Source organism: Lagopus muta, chromosome 12 (genome assembly GCF_023343835.1).
Source record: "Lagopus muta isolate bLagMut1 chromosome 12, bLagMut1 primary, whole genome shotgun sequence".
Taxonomy (NCBI): domain Eukaryota; kingdom Metazoa; phylum Chordata; class Aves; order Galliformes; family Phasianidae; genus Lagopus; species Lagopus muta.
In genome coordinates this window covers 13,870,719-13,890,556 of record NC_064444.1, presented here as the reverse complement: position 1 = coordinate 13,890,556, position 19,838 = coordinate 13,870,719, and the positions used below count along the sequence as shown (strand labels likewise).

At 47.0% G+C, this 19,838-nt stretch overlaps 1 protein-coding gene across 8 annotated transcripts in view; it reads left to right on the top strand.

Moving 5' to 3' along the window:
• The window catches only part of SALL1 (spalt like transcription factor 1), a 41,017-nt gene that overhangs the window by 10,161 nt on the left and 11,018 nt on the right, over positions 1–19,838 (top strand). The window contains exons 3-11 of one of the 8 annotated variants that reach the window (XM_048959095.1): positions 1,325–1,408; positions 3,004–3,158; positions 6,749–6,906; positions 9,606–9,830; positions 11,983–12,074; positions 13,063–13,202; positions 13,425–13,539; positions 14,002–14,051; positions 16,505–16,597. In XM_048959095.1, the coding sequence (XP_048815052.1) occupies positions 16,522–16,597 (76 nt within the window). In that variant the 5' untranslated portion in view covers positions 1,325–1,408; positions 3,004–3,158; positions 6,749–6,906; ... (4 more) ...; positions 14,002–14,051; positions 16,505–16,521. Of the gene's footprint in view, positions 1–1,324; positions 1,409–3,003; positions 3,159–6,748; positions 6,907–9,605; positions 9,831–11,982; positions 12,075–12,852; positions 12,971–13,062; positions 13,203–13,424; positions 13,540–14,001; positions 14,052–15,547; positions 15,663–15,853; positions 15,918–16,139; positions 16,598–17,409; positions 17,586–19,838 lie in introns of those variants that run through there. The other 7 variants (XM_048959096.1, XM_048959098.1, XM_048959100.1 and 4 more) reach the window with 7 other exon arrangements.

Below are 19,838 nucleotides of genomic sequence, written 5' to 3'. Positions count from 1 at the left end.
ATAACTGCCTCTTGTACAACAGTCTTATTCAAACAGACAAAAACAATTAAGATGGACACTCTGATTGGCATCTGTCATATTAATTGAATTAAACAGCTGTAATTGACAAACATACAAAAAAAAAAACCAACAACAAAACAACCAAGCAAACAAAAAAAAGCCCAAACTTGGTAGTAGGTGTTAAATAAAATAAGGTGATGTTTTTTCTCAGTGACCCTCTTAGGTTTTGCTTCAGCTTGGGTTTCTCACTTCAGCCAACCAGAAGTGTTGAAATGCTGTCAGCTGGTATTTCACTGAGGCTTCTGGTCCAGGGCATCAGTGCAGATATCCAACTGCCCAAATGTGGTCCTTGCACCCTCCCTGTGTCCTACTGAAGTCACTGACTCATGTGTGTGCTCGGGGTTTCACAAGGCTGCCAGGTGGTAGCCACGTGGTGCAGATTTAAGAGCTCCATGGGGCTCAGGTAATATTCATATATCTGAAAAGGACAGTGCTGTTGAAACAGAATGAACCTTTGAACTTTGTTTGGTTTCTGATATGACCTTAAGCCTCAGATTTATAAAAACATAGCAGAACAAACCCCACTGCTCGCCTGCTTTTATTCTATTTCCTGATTTTGCACTAAATTGTCAGCAAAGCAGGCTTTTTGCCTATCAGCAGATGGTACAGAATTCTGTGGGATTTTCCCACATTTGATGAACATGCATCAAGTCTATTTACATGAGCATGGAAAATATTAAAACGACTACCAGGTCTGTTCAGTGCAACGCACCTGGAGCACATTGCTGCCAGCAAGCTTCCAAGGTGGGGAGATTCTGGCACACGGTTACAGTTCTGGGGATTGGACCACTTTTGACTTTGGTTATTGCATCTTTTGACACCTGAAGACATATTCACCTCTGACCCAGGAACATCTGCACCATCAAACTATAAAAAGGGGAATTGAAATGTAACCTTTTTTTTTTTTTTCCCCTTACTGTTATTTTTATTTTCTATTGAAAGGGGGTTTAAAAGGCCTATGAAATGTAAAATTGCTTTTCTGTCATAGTTGCAAAACTCATTTCACTTTTTTATCTGAGATGCACTTGTAGTAAATTTCCAGGGCTGAGAAAGGAATACAGCAACCCACTGTCCAAAGCACAGCATAGCCTGCATCTCTCAGTGCTTGGGGCAAAGAGAGGAGGTGCCCCAGTGGACTACTTTGTCCTTGCTCCCACCATTCACCCAGGCTTTTCCTCACCAGTTTGTTACCCAAAATATTCTTACATGTTCTGACTTTCCTTCCTAAAGTAACATTGACTTTTTTTTTTTTCTTTACAGGCAGAATTTTATAAATCCTTGGACTGTTGCTGCTGCTCCTTTGACATGGCTCATCATCAGAATACCAGCTCCACTGGCAGCTACACAGGTGACTGTCTTCTTACATGAAATATTGGTAAACCACAATGCTTATGTGAGTTTTCCTTTCATCTTTCTTGTTGTGCTCTGCTCTTGTGATTTATATTCATACAAGGGTTTTTTTGTTGTTGTTTTTCTGTTTTGTTTTGTTGGGTTTTTTAAACTCATTTTAGTGTGCTAGCTTTTGCCAAAAAAACAACAAAAAAAAACCCCCACAACAAACAAACAAACAAAAACCAAAACCAAGAAGCTGGGACCTTTCTGTGTGTCAGTTTGCCCTACTGTAGAATGAATTTACATGGTTTGTAAGTGGAATGTAAATATGCTTGGATGAACAGCGCTAGAAAAATCCCTGGAATTATTATTTTGACTTTTACCTGTGGTGTAATGGAGTCAATTTTTGTTTAGGATAAACAGTGTGACAAGTATATAGGGCAGAGCGACACAGTATGTTGATAGATGGGGTATTGCTATGATTGAGTTTGCCAAAATTAACACATTTCCCATTGGAAAAAAAAACTTTGGAAAAGTTTCTCTTTTCTGAGTACAGGCATTTTATGTTAGAGCCTCAGAGCTGGTTCTGTCTCTTCTAAGTTATAAACTCTTATGGATGTACCATAAAGATGTCCAACTAATGCAGAAAAAAGCAGATTAATTGATCACAGTAATATATTCTTATTCACTGAATAAGAGCATTCCACACATTGTTTCCTGTTTTGTTTCTGGCTTGTAAATCTTCATTGTGGAATACAAATGAAAATGACCCAAATATGTATTATTTATGAATAGGACTCTCAGATATTATGCTTTAGATTGATTGTGTTAGACAGGATATAACAGAAGCACAATAAGTCAATGAAAAATAAAAAGCAGCAAAAAATGTTTCATGCTAAAAATGTAGCTCTAGTGACACCTCTTATATAAAGGACGTTTCCAACACATTGACATTTATATTTATCACAGCAGTGTGTGTGATTTACAGTTGTCTGAGGCATTGAATATCAGGAATATCCATGCATGTACACACCCCTTTTGAATGATGGTAAGCCATAGAGCACTGCATTGCCCCTTGTACAGCAAGCTTTTCCTCCCCATTTTATTTTTCTTCTCTAGCTTCAGGGAGGCAAAGGAAGCAGTAGATCAATAGGGTGTCTTGACTGAAGTTGCCTGCAGCACTTCCATTTCTCAGACTGGACACTGATGCTAACTATCAATAGCAATAAGAGGCTGTCTCAGACAGAATTAAGGCTCCTTCTTCTGCATGGCTGTCTGGTGCTTACTGATAAACATCTTGTGCAGGATTGCAACAAATAAACCATTTCAAGTGTGCAAACTAGCCACTGTCATTCTCCCTATTGATATTTGCTCTGGGGTGAAGTGACTGATAGTTATTTTCATACAGCTGATAGATACACTGTAGATAAGCATACAGATGGATAATAGTACAAAGGCATAATGCTATAGAGCGTGGAAAGATCATTGATGAAATTCTCTGTGCTCCTGTAGAAACCCTGAGACAACAAAATACAAAAATATTGACTTATGTTTAAACTAATAAGAAAAGCCGCATCTGAATTTAACTATTTATCAACATCTCACTTTTAGATAATGTTAAAAGTATCCTGCCAAGCTGTTTTGTTCAGATGGAGTTCTTCATTTTCACTACTCCTCATGTTTAGCCTGGAAATAAAAGCTGACAGGCTGGATGCAGTGCTGATGTTGATGGGGAGGTGTTTGGCTGCACCACCACTGCACCAGAGGTTAGTAATTTTGAAAAAACTGAGCCTCTTTAGCCTCCTTTCATGAAAAAAAGAAAAAAATAAATCAATTTCACAACTGATCTATAGCTCTGTTGTACATTTCTTGTTTTCAATCTGAATAAGAGGGAAGAATCAGGTTTCCGCTCACACGTATGAAATCACCTTTAAAATACCCTGGCCCAGCTCTTGTTGTTGGTAAGTCCGTTATAATTCTACTTAGGTCAGAGATCCAGTAGAGATGTGCTAATCTACACCAAATGAAGAGCTCACATGCAAATCCAGGTTTATTTTTCTTTTAATTTTGCTCTAACTGACTGGGGCAGAGGAAGTGGTTCCGATGCTCTGCTGAAAAATCAACAGAGCTTTATTTTATATTCTCCCTCTCTGGAGCTCTAGCCATTTACAGGAGCAAACAATCTGGCTCTGAGGCATCTCCGGCTTTCTATGAAATGGTGCTTTTCAGATTAGGAAGCTGCTTTTCTGAGAGAAAGTTCTCTGAACCCTTTTGAGTTTCAGATTATCCTAAAGCAAATGGTTAGATAACGTTATTTCATAATCATTTTTATGTTAGATCTAACAAAAGCTGATGGGTTTTATAGGATAATTCTGAAGGTAGGTCTGATTTTGCTGAATTCTTAAACTAAGATGGCTGATGAGAAAATAAACCAGAGCTTTCAAGATTTTATGATGGAGGGCACCAATTATGAATAAACATAGTAAAAACATTTGCATAGGAAGACTCCTGAGTATATGTCCATGAACAGATATATAAACTTTGAAAGAAGTGAAATTAAGTATTACCAGGAACTTAATGCATGAGGGGAGGGAACAAAACAGCTACACAATTTGTGGATTAATCACTTACTGATAGACATTTTTTACTTTTTCTCTGTACCATATGCTGCAACTGGATTTGCCCACCACACAAGAGCAGTGTGGGAGTGGAACGGTTAATGTGCACACTGTTCAGAATGTTCACTGCTGTTATTAATTGTCCTCCTGTGCAGAACACGTACATTTTACACTAATATGCTGATCAGTGAGACAGAGCATGCAGTTTCTAGAGAGGAAGCTGGAATTTCAGAAGTAGCCTGGCTCTTCTTTTTGATTACTTTCTGGCTAGAGAGTTGGAGTCAAACTAATTCATTTTGTAAACACTACTGGTCATTCATGTGCAGTACTTTGTATGAATCAGTGTAGGACAGTCAGACTGGTACAGCTTCAAAAGTGCAGATGAAACTTACTGTTTCACTGTATGCAGTGTAATCACTGTACAAAGTAATCAGGATCATATCTGTACCCTTTGCTCAGGATAGGGTCCTATGCTCCAGAATGGGTTTCCTTCAGAAAGATGAAAGACAAGAGTCCAAACTGCTTGCTGACTAGCAACCCACCCCAGGCACACTAACAGGCAGCTTTCAACAAATATTTATACAGCTCAGGGATATTGCTATAGCTTCAACATTTCAGCACAAATATTAGGCCACAACCTCAGCTAGTCTAAATTGACGTAGTCCTATTGGCTTCAGTGGCATTAAGGTGATTTACAATAGTTGAGGTTCTCACTACTTTCATTTTTTTCCTCAGTGCCTCTGTCAGTGTGTTCCATATACCTCTTTCAACTGAGAAGTGGATTAATTTTGAAATAAAAATCAAAGCTCTTCATCCTATTAAAATTTTTGCTTAGTTTTGAGAGGTGCTGAGAGTAAAGAGAAAAGTGTTATGAGGCTGACAGAGAGTTTTCTGGACCACAACAGCATTCAGCTGAGTTGGGGTGCTAAGGCAGGAAGCCATTCAAGGGAGTTAATTGGCTTTTTTCCTGATATATATATGTGTGCGTGTATAAAATCTGGATGTATATGTATCTATATAAAATCTGGGTTTACTGCTCCCACTGGAGAATTCGGTTTTGTGTGTTACTTTTAATAGCAGTTATGCAGAGATATAAGCACACAGTTGTGTATTATAATATTTGTTTCCCAATGTCAGTATGCCAGGATTCTTTAAAAGGATATGAAGTGGTTTTTTTTCCTGTTTTTCTTTCAAGACAGGAAACATTAGTAAAGCACATTTTTTTTTCCCAATAGTGACTTCAAGCTGGGGACAGATAAATGGATTACATTACATATTTTCTACACAAACATAGGGATTAATTTAAATTATTTCCCTAAATCAAAATAACTAGAGTCTTTGGAAGCCTTTGAAGTTTAATTAATGTTTATTCTTGCCATCAAGTGCAAGTTTTGGGACACCGTGCAGGACCACTAAAACAAGATGATCTAAAGCTATTTATATCAAACAAGCCAAAGCCAAGATGTTTGTTTTCAAGTTTTGAAGAAAATACAACTATTTTAAAGTTGCTAATAATTTGTTTTACAAATTTGAAGTAGAAGTTGTAGGGCTTCTCCCTCTGAGCTGTTGATGTTTATGGTCTATACGTAGCCTATACATCAACTACAAATCTGATGATTTTCAAAAGTAGACTTGATACAGAACAGGTCCCCTCTAGCATCTATGCTGTCCCAGGTCTGGTTTCCACTCTTAGGGACACAGGAAAGCTAGCTTTGCTCTCGTCTTTCGGAATACATTTGGAATTCCTTTCAAATGTGTCTTATCAAATTTGACTAGAAGTACCTATTACTTGGAGACATTTCAATGCCCATTTTCTGTAGAAGAAAATTAAATCAGGTCATGAGATGTAATAAACCAGACGTAGGATTTCCAGATAAATTTTATTTCTTTCATGGTTAATAGTTTTTGAAGTGTGCTACTGAAATGCTGCGTAAATGTAAAAGCTGGTTTACGTCTGATGGCTGTGATTGACTAAAGCAGTAGGTAATATTCTCAGAGATATTTAGCTTCTGATAATTCAGCCATACAGACGACTTTTTTTTCTTCCTTGAAGGCCATTTTCATATGTACAAAAAAGCTTTGCAGACAAGATATTTTTTATATCTAAAATTCACAGCATGTCTTGCTGTTAAATTGCCACCTTAGAGGCCTTTTTAAAATTTCATTGAAAATGCATATTAAATCAAAGTGATAGACACATGTAATGTAAAATGTCTGTCAACAATTAGAATCCCATTTGGAAGTTTGTAAAGCATAACAATTTAAAATGAATTTAGATTGAGAAGGAAAGTTTTTACATTAAGAGGAAAAGTTTTAGCCTGCAGTACTGCAATTTTGTACAGAAAAAAAAAAATCCAATTTTTTTTTTGCCATTTTGTGAGTAAAAGAGAAAGGGAAGAACCAGAGATTCTAATGCAGTTAGTTCATCAGCATGTATCAGTCAGGTACCTTCTGTCTTTCCACAACAAAGTCCAAACTACATTGATCTGATTTGGAAAGATATAATAAATCACTAAATATACAGAGCGTAAAGTCCATTGTAAAACTTTTCCCTTGTCATTTTTGAGGAACCAAGAAATACATTGCAGTTGAAACATTTGATTACTCTGTGTTACGTATTGAAAAGTGCAGCTGTTTTTATTGGGATAGACTAAATCCCATCTAAGTAATATCCACGTGGCTTGAAAAAAAAGTGCAATGAAGGAAACTTCACAAAATTCCCTTTGTATTCTTCTCAGGTGACACCTCTGAAATATCCCCAAATGGCAGGGTCCGTGGGCAAACAGGAGCTCAGAGCACTGAGGTACCTCCAAGCAGTTTGGCCCCAGTCCTTTGCCCTGCAGCTCCATCACCAAGGACTCACCTGCCTACATGGAGGCTGGTTTGGCACTCAGAGGTCAGTCTCAAGTGTGGAAGGAGCTCTGTGTGTGCTATGGAAAGCATTGTCTCTCCTGTGTTCTTTTCTGCTTGGTGAGCCAGTATCTCAATTCCTGCAGCATGCTCTTTGCATTTGGGAATTAAAAAAGTCCTCCAAGGAAGGGAACTGCTTTATCTCCAACTCTAGAAAAGAGTACATATCCCGCATAGAGAAAGGGTTCATACACCCAGTCAGAAAGTGAAATGTAAGTGTAGAAATACTTGACGGGTCTGTGCTGCCTGACCAATAGCCAGATCAATGTGGTCGTGTACCTGAGCTACAGAGCTTGGGCTGTCACATTTGGGTATTCCCAAAGCCTGGGGCCCAACAAAAGCTGGGGTTAGGTGAGGTTTTCTGACTAATATTTACTGAAAACCATGTAAGCCACTAGAATACAGTTAGTCATAAAGTGAAACTACTTAAATTATTTTCAAATTCTGTTTGTTTATTTTTGATTTTATAGCATGCATGCTTCCAAGCACTGAAATTAGTATAATTCTGGCAATATATGTCAATGCTTCAAGCATAGAACAGTGCATTCTCTGCAGTGATACATAGCTGCTTTAAGCAGATACACTGCCAGATATACTTGTGTATAATTCGTCCAGATTAAATTCTGGCTGTTTCTAGACATTCCAGTTATCACTTTGATTGATTTTATGAGAATGGCAGTAAGAAAGTAGACTAAGAAACACAAAGCAAATTCTCCAGTTCACTCCTGAAAGGAGAGTCAATCCAATGAGAACTTTCTTTAGTGTGTTCCTGTTTACAACTATTGCAAAAATAACTGTGTGCCATCACAAAAGATGGATGCAAATTACCCAGAACAGCTTTTGTCTCTGGTTATTTAGTATTCGTGTTTTCTTTTAGTAACCCTGTTGAAGATCCAAGATTACCTGTGAACAACACAATTAAACAGGTGGTTTAAGAACTACTTCTAAATTGCCAGAGCTGTTTTACAGGGAATTCTTTCCCAGTCATATGAGTACCAGCAAACAAATTCCTGCAGGCTTTCCTGAATGCAGCAACCAGCACCAGCCACAGGATTTTGTTGCTCCAGGCAAAACATCAAATGTAGGCCCCTCACAAGGCACCATCATGAGCGCAGGCAAGTGTTACAAAACATTTTGCAGCCCTAGGCAGCTGCTGCTCTGCGTGGCTGGTGGTGGCAGTGCTGGCCCTGCATGTCAATTTGCCTATCTCTCACCCATTAGGATCACGTCCATCTCCTTTTCTACCTTTGCACTGAGCTTACCTAATTGGTTCTGCTCAGTGTGACTCCCATCGCTGAACACAGTCAGGTCCTGTCCTACCTTGGAGTGATCCATTACAAATGGGCCAAAGGAGCAGCGGGTCTGGCAGCCCTTGGGGAGCAGCACTGGGTGAAATTGAAATTTGCTATTAGAAATTTCTAGGAGTGAAACAAAGTGAATGGCATAGCCTGAACAGAGTGAGTGCAGAAATGTTATTGTATTGCGAGATTACATGTACAGTGTCACAGAGGACAGTGCTGAAGGAAAAGGAGGGAATGAGCCATATTTATCCTTTGTTTAATTCCATTTAATTCAGTACTTCTATAATGCATTTGGCTCTGTTTCCTTTGAAACTGCTATTCTTAAATATGATAGTTTTGTTTGTGCTCTCACACGGCAGAAAAATGGAAGCTGATTCAACTGCAAAAGCAGACAGGGCAAGAAAACTTCAGAGATAGGGCAAGTGACTTCTAGCCCCAAAATATACGAGAGAGCAGAGATATGCAATGCAACTGTCAACTAAACATGTTAACAAGAGACATCCTACTTAGAGGTATATTATTTACATGCTAGTAATTGTCACTGGTGACTTCTCCAGACCTTTTTTTCTATGGAACAGTTGTTTACACTCATCTGAAGTTAGTAATGGGCCTGATCTGGCACACTCACACAAATACAGCTTCTCTCAGAAATCAGTTTGTATAGACTGGGGGCTTAGTCGCATATTTTATTTGCAAGCAGCTGGAACAGCTTAAGAACTTACCATACCACGCAGTGCTGCCCCATGCAGATTTCCATCCCTTGCTGGCAGAGTATGTCATGCAAACATTTTTACTAGCTCTAGAGCAGTGCAGACTGGGAGTGCTCACCCATCGATTGCCTGGTGACAGCTTGGGGACAGCATCGTCCTGGTGTGGGGCAGTGGCAGATGGTAGGGGGAAATGACTTAACTGATCATCCCAGATACCCCTGCCAGAAATGTGCTCATGGAATTGTCTAGGTTGAACGGACCTTCGTGATCATCGAGTTCTAGACTGAAACACTGCCTGTGCTGCCCTGTCAGTGCTCTGCTTCCTGCACTAGGCTGCATCATACCTGTCACGTGTTTAGGATTGGGTGCTTGCCTTGGAAACTTCTGAGGACAAGTGGCTTTTCATGGACTCAGAAATGAGTTTATGATCCCTCCTGCAGGTTTACATATGGATGTAGAATAAGCACTGGTATTTGGCTTTCTTTGATGTACTGTAACTCCTCATATTCAGGCATGACTCTCCCCTTTTTGCTCTGTTGCAGTATGTGTATGACATAATGTTGGTTAAATTGCTGAACCAGTACAAACTAGTTGTCTTTGCATATATGCTTTTGTACCAATTGCTTTTAAGATGATCTAAAACTGACTAAAGCTTTAAATTCTTATTTGGACAGAACTTCTGGGTGCCAGCAGACAGGAGCAAGCTCAGATTAGCTTCGTGACTGTGTAGCCAGCTAGACTTCAGAAGGCTGCTTTACTGCATGCAAATAAATGTGAAACCCCTTTTGAGATGGTACTGCAAGCTCGGTGAATGACCGTAACACAGAATACCTAACTCAGAGTGAGATTCAAGAAACAGTTTGTACAGCCATGCCAACAGCCCAAGCTTACCATGTAAGGTACGTGAAGGACAGAAATAATTTTCTGAACCCAAGTCTGGTTTCTGCATTTATGAGAAGGGTCTTTTTGACATCTCTTCTTGAGGATTGCTCTTCTGATTCTAGTGACTTGAGCTTTGCTTAGAACTGGAGAGAGTTCCGTCCTCTAGATGTAACTCTATGATCTTGGCTTTATGGAGCAGTGCTTATCGCGGCTCTCTCTGATGGCTCAGTACAAGCTGCTCAGCAGCTCAGTTCTTGGCTCTTCCCCCCCTTTTCCAGCTGCAGATTTAATTTCACTAACGAGAAAGTCCTGGTTTACTTTTTGAGGTAGGCAATGGCTGTTGGTGCCACCTGAACATTAAATGATCACTAATGGCAAGAAAAGAAAACTGCAACAATGTGGCTGGGAGATCAGATTGCTCCCTGAGGAAATGGGCTCCCATAAGCTCTAGATAATGTGTGCAGGTCTGGGTGAACATATTTACACTCAGAGAGGTTTTACACATTGCCATTGCAGGGCAGTTCTATTAACAGTCTGCCCAAAGTGGATGCAAAAGGTGGATTGTGAGGACACTGCTTAGTTCAGGCATGGAAAGCAGCACGTTATTCACAAGCATTTACTTTATTGCAGCCAGCGGCTGCCAAGCCAGCTCTTGCGCTGATGCAGGGAGTATGACAATTTTCACGTTGTAAACACTATGCATTAATCAGAGCACCTCGATATTATGCAAACAAAATCCGTGTACTTACAAATACTTCCACTGTATTTGAATCAAATATAACGCCATGAAAATGAATGGAGTTGTCAGGCTTGTTTCATCTGTCGAGAAATTTGGGACTGTGCAGGAAACAGTTCCCCTGAGGTCTGAGACATATTTATCCTGTAATCACCACAGATTCCCCAAATTAAAATGAAACTTTAAAATGTAAATAAAAATGCACACTCGGTAAATCTAATTTGACAGCAGAAATCTGTTTGTGACAACAACAACAGGTCTTCCTTTATCAGATGATTACCTTGTAGAAAATCATCTGTACGCTACTAGACAATTGCCGTCTGAAATGTTGGCCTTCCATTTGTACTGTGACAAACTGCAGAACTTTTTGCATGATTTTTGTTTCAAAGGTAAGTAAATCCAGAGGGAACTTTTTTGAAGAGGGGACTTTTTTCCTTAAATGTCCTTCCCTCGGTCCTATTCATTCATTCGCTTTTAATTGGCTCCCACCAACTCCCTACTCTATACTGTTTCAGATAGTGCTCTGACTGAAGAAATTATGGCTGTGATGATTTGAAGTTCCACACTCAGACTGCAGTGAATTTACCCAGGTGCAGAGCAACAGTGACTGTGAAGTTTTCCTGCCGCATAAATGCACTTTTTGTAAAGCAAGATGTTAGCAGGAAATCCAGTCTGATAGCTCATCGTCTGATATCAGATGGATTTGTCATGACTTTTCTTTTGACATGGGTATATTTCTGTGTCTTTCTTTCTTTTTGTTCCCCACTGTTCTACCCAGAAATGTTTCTGCATTGAGAGTCACCACATTGTGCCTTTGGAAGAAATCTTTGCAGCCCAGAATGGTTTTTAAACATTTTTATCTAAGGCTGAAGAAATCCGCATCACCTCACTTCTAAACTTCTGGTTTTCCAGGAGGGTACATTCTGCTTTTATGTGGCTCTGACACACTGGGACAGAAAAAAAAAAAAAATTAAACTGGGATGTAAAGGAATGTGGCTTGAAGAAAAAGAGTTCCTCTGTGGGACCAAATCAAATTCTTCATTTTTCATCCTTCATAGAACTAATAGACTTGTTCTGTCTGCCCTTTGATGGCTGCTATGTAACAAATCAGAAGGGAAAATTTCGGGCCAAAGCAGCCTACCTGGAATCCCCACTGATTTTTTCATTAGTCGGAGAAAAGGTACACAAAGGTTAGCATGATGCCTTGGGATCGATAACAGTATTGAAACCAAGGAGTTTTTTCAAGTGTATTCTACATAGTTGTAACAAACCAAGCCTAATATGGGGACTAAGACATTCTGCTATCAAAAAGAAAAAAATGACAGGCTGGATGCGAGAGTATTTCTAATTAGTAGCACTCTCTAGGTTCTCTGTGTAGCCACGTGAAACGGCATGGAAGTCTTTAGCAGCGTGCTGTACTCATCTTTCTGTAGGTCTTCTCTGCCCCGCGGGCTGGGCTGGACAAACACAGCAGTCGCCTACAGCCGGAGCGGGGTGCTGCTGGCAGAGGAATGCGGCCATCCAGGTATTGCCTTCGGTTTGCAGCCTGCCTGAGTATGAGGACTTTCCACCGAGCTCGTTTGCCTCGTGATTTATGCCTAAATTGACGGAGTCCTTCGGAGGCATTCGTGTTAAATTTGAAACAAACATATTTAATGCTTCTGTTGTAATAAAACAGCTCAAAGAGCAGATTAAAAAGATATGCACAGAGGGCTCCGATTGATTGAGGGATTGATTTTACTACTTTTCCCGTAGGTGGGTAGTGATGGCCGTAAATCTCTCGATAATCATTTCAGAAGCACCTTCATCAATAAACTCGGAAGGGACAGCGAGGTGTAAAAATGCGCTGGCCATCGGGTCAGACAAAGGCAGCAAACGTGCAAAGAGAGAACAGAATTAAACAATCCCACCTTGGCCGCCTATGGCTTTAGTCACGTCCGCTTTTATCTCGGGGGCGGGGGAGTTCCCCATGGCTGCGATTCTGTGAGATTTGGGGCAGAGAGAGGGGGAGGCTCTTTGACTCCTTTTTTTTTTTTTTCTTTTTTCTTTCCCTTTTCCCCTTTAGTTCAACCCATACCGCTTACGATTCCATTATGCGGCTAAAAGCTCGTGCTTGTGAGCAATGATCAATTATGAGTTGTCGCTAATAATGGAGGAGGATTCAGTGCTGGATCTCCCCCTCTCCCCCTATTTCTTTTTCCCCGAGGAGTTATCATTAGCAAATAACAATAACACCAAGGTGAGAGGTGGGCAGGGGCCGAGCTGCCGTTCCCTCGCCGGGCAGCGCCGAGCCGCGGTGCCGCAGTGCTGCCCGGGCAGCGCACCGGAACGGCCTCAAACTTCGCGGTGTGTCTGAGCACGGAGTTCCCGGTTGAGGGCAGCATCTGGGAGCCCCTAATTACACACGCTGCTGAAATAGATGTAACCTGGTGTAACTGAAAAGCGGCTTGCTTTAGGGGTCAACTGAAGCGAAATTTGAAGCTCTTACACAGTGTATTTTTTTTTTCTTTTAGTGTAAAAAGAGAGCAGAAAGAACGGACAGGAGGAGAAAAAGGCAAAGAAGGGAAGAGAGGGACAAGTGGTGCTGCGGAGGAGCAGGTATCGCAGCACGGAGCGTGGCCGGGCTGCTGTGTGCCCCGGGCTGCGGGCGGAGGTGAGCGGCAAAGGGAGAGCGGTGGCACTGCGCCCGGCTCGAGGTAACCGCGTGTCACCGCTGGGTGCGGACTGCGGAGCTTTTAACCCCTGAGTGCGGAGAGTGTCGGGGCTGAGCGCAAACCTTAATAACAATAAGCCGGGCTGGTGCGTTGCATCTCATTGAAAGCGTCTCTCGGCAGAATGAACTGCAAATTATCCCCTGTTTGCCATCTCCCTTCAGTGCTCATCTCAATGAACTGGAGATCGATCCCCTCCGCGGGTGCCTTCCAGCCGGGCTGATTTGCATCGAAGCGCATTAGCAAACCTCTCACCTCCATTAAAGAGAATAATCCGAGGTAAAAAAAAAAAAAAAAAAAAAAAAATAGGAAAAGAAAGAAAGAAAGAAAAGAATAAAAAAGAAACAAAAATCCCCAAGGTGTGGCGGGGAGGGAAAAGCTCTGTCACTGTCACGGGGCTGCGAGAGGGAGCGGGCATTGCGCGTGTGAACTCTCACAACTTCTACGGGAGACAATGACACGTAATTGATGTATCGCTATCACCAACAATAAGCACCGATCTCTCCCCGGCCCCGGCAGTGCTCTCTGCCCCCCGCCTCTCCCCACCCCTCCCGGCCCCCAGTGAAGGAGAGGAAAACAAACAATAAATAATCGAGCGGCCCTACGTTAAATGCCAAGTGCAGCTTTATGCATTAGCGAGGGAGCAGAGAAACGAAAAAAAAAAAAAAAAGTTACAAAACTTTATTTCTCCGGGTTAATTTCTTATTCTTTTTCTTTAAACCTGTGTTTTTCTCCTTGTAGTTGCCTTATAATTACCAGCCCGGCCGGCTTTTCCCTGCCACGAAACGAAGGTACTGGGGGAATTTGTCTGAAGTTTAATCGACAAATGCGTAATGCTATTGTAAGGGGGAATAATTCGGGGAGAGCGGCCGATGGGGACCCGCGGGAGGTGGCAGGAGACGGGAACGGCCCGGGCTGCGGCCACGGCCGCGCAGGGAGAGCGGCAGGGACGTTTCGCGTGCGGACGGTGCGCCGTGCTGGGCGGCTGTGGACGGCCGGGTCGGGGTTGTGCCCCGGCTGAGGGTGAGGAGGGGGCAGCGTGCGCCGGGCGTATCCATCTCTGCCCAAACACCTCTTGAAATATTCAGCGAAAAATAATGTCACGTGCGGTACCACCTATAGCAGGGTTATTATCTTCATCCTTCACCATCACCCCCGCTGATGGCTTCGTTTGTCTTTTTCTCAAACTCCGCCGTTCCGAGCGCTGCGGGCGGAGGGGGCTCACCCCACACGCAAACGGGCAGCGGCGGCCGCGGCCGCTCCACAGCGCCGAGGCAGTACTGGCCGGCACCGGGGGGGCTTCGTCCGTTCGTTTGGGTTTGTTTGTTTGCTTTTGCGGCTGGTGGGCTTTTTTCCCCTTCGAGGTGTACGTTTTGCGGTCTCTTTCGTTTAATAATGAGAAGGAAACGCGAGCGAGCCGCTTCCACGAATGGGATCATCGCCGCTCTCTCTCTTTTCCTCCCGCTCGCTCTCCAGGTTTGCCGGCTCATTTGAAATTGAAATGAGTTGTGGCTGCTCAGCCTCCCGCTTTTACAGAGTTTGTTAATATTAATACGGGAAAAGGAGTCGTTTGCACGGCGGAGTAAATAATTCGACAGGGGTGGGAGGGGGGAGCGCCCGCGGTGCGGGACGGGGCGGTGCGGGACGGAGCTGCCGGGCGCCGCGCCCCCCGGGCCCGTTCCTTCGGGGCGCGGAAGAAGCAGCGGGGCAGGGCGGCGCGGGAGCGGCCGGGGCGCTGGGGGACGGAGAGACGCGGAACGCGGCCTCTTTGCAAGTGTACTTTTTTTTTTTTTTTTTTTTCCCCAGCCCGTGACGTTTGTTTGTAAGAGGTTCCTCCTCGGGCAGTAACACCCGCGAGCCAAACTTTGGCGCGTTACGCATCTCACGCCGGGCGCACCGCCGCGCTCGGTCCCGGAGCCGCACGGCCTCGGGCAGAGGCCCGGGGGCCCTCCGCTGGCGGGACGGGCTCGGCTCCTCCCGGCAGCGCACGGCCGCGGAGCCGCCGCGGAACCCGCCTCGGTTTGGCGTCTCCGCCGCGCGCCCGCGGAGGCTCCGCGCGGCCCGGCGAGCGCAGGCAGCCGCGCATCGCTCCCGCGTCCCACAAGGAAACAAAAGTCGGGAGGCTGCAGCCGGGAGGGGGAGCAGAGGCGCCCGCGGCGCCGCCCCTTCGCCCCGCTCCGGGAGTGGCGGGGGAAGGCCGGGGGGAGCGGAGCCGCCGAGCCGAGTCGCCCGCCCCCCGCCCGGCGCCGCGGGCCTCGCCGCCCGCCCCGACCTTCCCCGGGCGGCGGCGGCGGAGTGACTTCGGGCGCGACCAACCGGCGCGGAGCGGGGCCAGGGGCGGGGCGGCCGGCCGGTCCGCCCGCTGCTCCCAGCGGTCCCTAATTGTCCTGGGAATGTGTGAGGTAAAAGCCAAACCCTTCCTATTTTCAGCACCCCTCGGGCCCGTGATATATGGAAAGGGAAGCGGGGGGTTGGGGGGAGGAGACGAGAACGGAGCTTTATTTGCAAATGCGGGGGAAAGCAGAAGGAGGGGGGGGGGGGGGGGGGGGGGGGGAACGCCAAGTGAAGGGGGGAAAGGAAAAAAGAAAGAAAAAAACCCCAAAAAACAAAACAACAACAACAAAAAAAACAAGCACCCGAAACTTTTAACGACAGCGGTACGGGGCAGCGGCACTGCGCACAGCGGCTGCGGGGCTCCCCTGGGCGCTGCCGCCCCCTGCCCTGTCCCCGCCGGTCCGGGCTGGGGGGGTTCTGGGACCCTCCTCCCTCCCCCCACCCCCCCCCCCCCCCCAAAAAAAAAGCGGAGGGCGGGCGGGAGCGCGGGGCGCCCGTCGGGGCTGCGGGGAGAGGCGCGGGGAGCCGCATTCCTATAGTAACCGGGATGGCGCGGCGCGGCCCCAGCTGGTTGCTAAGAGGGTTAAACTGTATCCAAACAGCTTTGGGGAAATCCAGCCCCTTCTCCCGCCGCATGGATCGACTCATTGGGTGGGAGCGGCGGAGAGACAAGGGTCTCCAGCAAATCAGCGCTTAATTGATTAAGGCGAGCTGGTTTGAATAGAGCTGGCCATGTGCCAATCGCCTTTCAAAGAGCCCCTCTATGATTAATCGCAATGCATTATTGATAATCATAATTATAGCAGGACACATGCGCGGTGCGCGGAGGACCGGGGAGGCTGGGGGGGGGAGGCTCGATTTCCGTAATTTTGAGAAGATTTTTTTTTAGTAATTTTTTATTCTGCCCCAGCTGATGTTTGAGCCAGCATGTCGCGGAGGAAGCAGGCGAAGCCTCAGCATTTCCAATCCGACCCCGATCTGGCCTCGTTATCCCAGCGAAATGGTGAGTGCCTCTGCTCTCCCTCGCACGCATTTTCACACAAACGCACAAAACGGAGCCGCTTACCTTGCGGAGCGGGACCGCCGCTCTCCGGGAGTTACGGCCGGGGGGGTTCTTTTCCCTTTTTGCTCCCGAGTAGTCGGCTTTGATTTTATTCTTTTTTTTTTCTTTTTTCTTTTTTACCAACTCGGCGTTCTCTTTCGCGTGGTTCTTAACGAACCCCCGAACTCTTTCCGTTCCCCGCCGCTTTCCCTCCGCCCTCCTCCCGCGGGGCGGGCTGCCCTCCTGAGCCCGCAGGGGACGGACCCGCGCCCCGCGGAGCGGCGGCACAAAGCGGGGCTGTGGCGGGGCCCCCGAGCCCGCACCCGCGCCGCGGATGCCCCGGCCCGGCCACCCACACCGCCCTGCCGGCGGAAAGCTCCCCCCGGGCACCCGCTTCGCTCCCCCCCGTTCCGACCCCCGCGCTCCGGCTCCGAGCGCTTCCCGCAGGCGGAAAAGTTGTCGCCGGGCCGGGCTGGGGAGATCGCCCCGCGCCGGGAGCTGCCCCGGGCCGCCAGCTTGAAGCTCCGGGAGCGCGGGGATCCGCTCGCTCACCCTCCGGGTGCTGGTTTTTTTTTTTTTTTTTTTTTTTTTTTTTTTAATTTTTCTTCTCTGCTTTCCCTCTCCGAGTCAGTGAGCGAGGAATAAACAGCGGCTTTGTGTCCGCCAGGATTTGGAGAGGCAGCGTGTGAAATCTCCCTTTTTTTTTTTTTTTTTCTTTCTTTCTTTTTTTTTTTTTTCCCTCCCCCCCTCGTCCCTCCCCCTCCCGGTGAGGGGCTTTCGGAGGAGTTTCGCCGCGGGGCCGTGCCCTGTCCGTACCTGCGCCGAGTCGCGGGGCGACAAGTGGCCGCCGGGAGCCGGGCACGGGGCCGGGGCAGGTACCCAGCGGCCATGCGGCGGGAGAGCGCCGGGGCGGAGGGAGCCGGTGGCCAGAAGCGCTCCGGGCGGGCAGGTAAGGGGAGGAACGGGGCGCGGCGGTGCCGCTTCCCCGCCCGGCCCCGTCGGGAGGAAACACCTCGGGCTCCCCCGGCAACTTCCCCAGGAAGCGGCGGCCCGGGCCCTCCGCTCTCCCGGGGCCGGCTGTGGGCTCCCGGCGCTGCTGCCGCCGCCCGGAGCTGCCCGGCCCGGCCCCCGCCGCACCCCGGGAGCGGGAACAGAGCGCTGCCCGCGGCTGCTACCCGCGGAGTTCGGGGAGGGTCCCACCGCCGCGCGGGGAATCGGGGCGGAAAGTTTGCGGGACTCCGTCCCGCCCGTGTGAGCGCTCCCCGAAGCCCGGGCCCGACGCGTCAGAAAGCAGCGAACGAGCGGACGTTCGCTTCGTCCGGCTCTGCCGAAACGTTTCTTAAAAGTCACTCGGTTCCTGGGAGGCTGCTTCTGGGTTTTGGCCGAGTTCTGCGCGCGCTGAGTGCGTTCGGGTTTTGCCATTCGCTGAGCTTCGTCCCCTTTCTCATCTCGGCAAACGTATTTATTTTTCTTCCCGTGTTATTCCCACTTCCTCTTGAAGTTTCGAGCAGGAGTTGGGGAAGCGTCGAGTTTTTGTTTGTCTTCCCTCGGCCTCCCGGGAAAGAGTTTAAAACTTTTTAAAGTGAGCGGGGAAGGGGAAAGCTGAAATGGAAATTACCTTCCTGGGAAAGCAGGGAGGGATTTTTCCCCATCTTCACTTTGTTTAATTGCCTCTCCTGACGCTCGCTCTCCGTTTTGTTGCTGCAAGACGGAGCGGAGCCAATCGTTCCCACCCATCGTCTTAAAAAGTAGCCATTTTCCCCTGGTTTTAGCCTTCCGATCTGATTCTGTGCACCGTTTTCAAAAGCGAGACCCCGCGGGCGTGAGACGGGCATGGCAGCCGAGCGGCCCTCCGCCTGTTGCTGAGCGCTGTACGTGCGCTAAGTTGGGCTTTGCCCGAAGCGGTGGCGCGGAAGCGGAGCTGCGTGCGGTGCGCGTGGCTATCGGAAGTTCAATAAGTAAACGACAAAGCTCCCGTTTAAGGACTGCGGCCGATAGCCCGGGAAGAAGCGTGCTTTACTCTCGCATCTCTCGGAGCTTTTCCCCCCCTCCCGGTTCGGAGCGGCGGGCTCGCCTTACGGCTGTCGGCGTGTCCGGGCGCTGCGCTCCCAGCGGGCTGCCCGCGGGCCGCTGCCCCCGGAGCGGGATTTGCGGTAATCCCGGCACGGCACGGCGCGGCCCCGCGGCAGCCGCCCCCGAGCAGGGCAAGGCAGGGCGCGCTGCGGAGGGGCGGCTGTGAGTTGTGTGCTTCGCAATCGCGGAGCGAAAACTCGGGATTCCGAGCGCTCTTTTCTTTTCCTTTCGTACCGCGACTTCAGATTGGTGTTCTTCTACATCTTGCGCGGGGCTCGGGCAAACGTAGCGGCGCGCGTCCTTGAGGCGCTCGCAGTGAGCACAGCTGGGAACGGACAGGGTGGCCCCGCGAGCACTCCTTGCACCTGATTGAGTTCTGCTTTGTTCGAGTTTCTGTTGCGGCTCCGTGGCTGAAGATCGATAGCGAAAAGTTCAGTACGCTGCAGCAGCGTGTATTTATTTTCTTACCGGTCCCTTTTGTTACAGTTCAAAGCTCACGGAGTTCACCCTTACAGGCAGATCTGCGCTTAAAATGTATTTCTGGTGCGATCGGTGGAGAAGTAAATTTACCCTTCACCTCCACCCTGCAAATGTGCACTTTTAATAAAGTTCACGTTGGATTAAGTGGAACGGGTATCAGATTAATAGTAGAAATTACTTGCAGCATAAATTGTGTTCAACAAGTAACTAATTACTGGTAGGAAGTGGGCAGGAGGCTGTGGGATTATTTCCTTTTGTTAATAACCCCGGCTACTTCCATGAGCATTCAGGATTGTCTCGGAGCTGCTCGGAATTGTGCTGCTAATTGTAGGAGAGCGTTCTTGGAGCACAGTTTCCCAGGGCACAAGTTATGTCAGAGAAAGAAGCCAGCCAGGCTTTCGGGGTAGAAAAATCTTTGCTGCCCTTCCATAAAAAGGCTTGTCAGAACTGCTGGCTTTTCATGTCGGTAATGGATTTTGGTAAATTCCTGCTACAGCTTTATGATCACCCGCGTAATTGTTACTGGGCCCATGAAATGAGAGAAATTATGATGGCTTTCTTTAGTGCGATCTGAAGGGCAGGGCGCTCAGGAGAAATAATGGCTCGGTTGGGCTGCTTTTAGTTAGTTACGTAACGAGGCCTTTTGGTG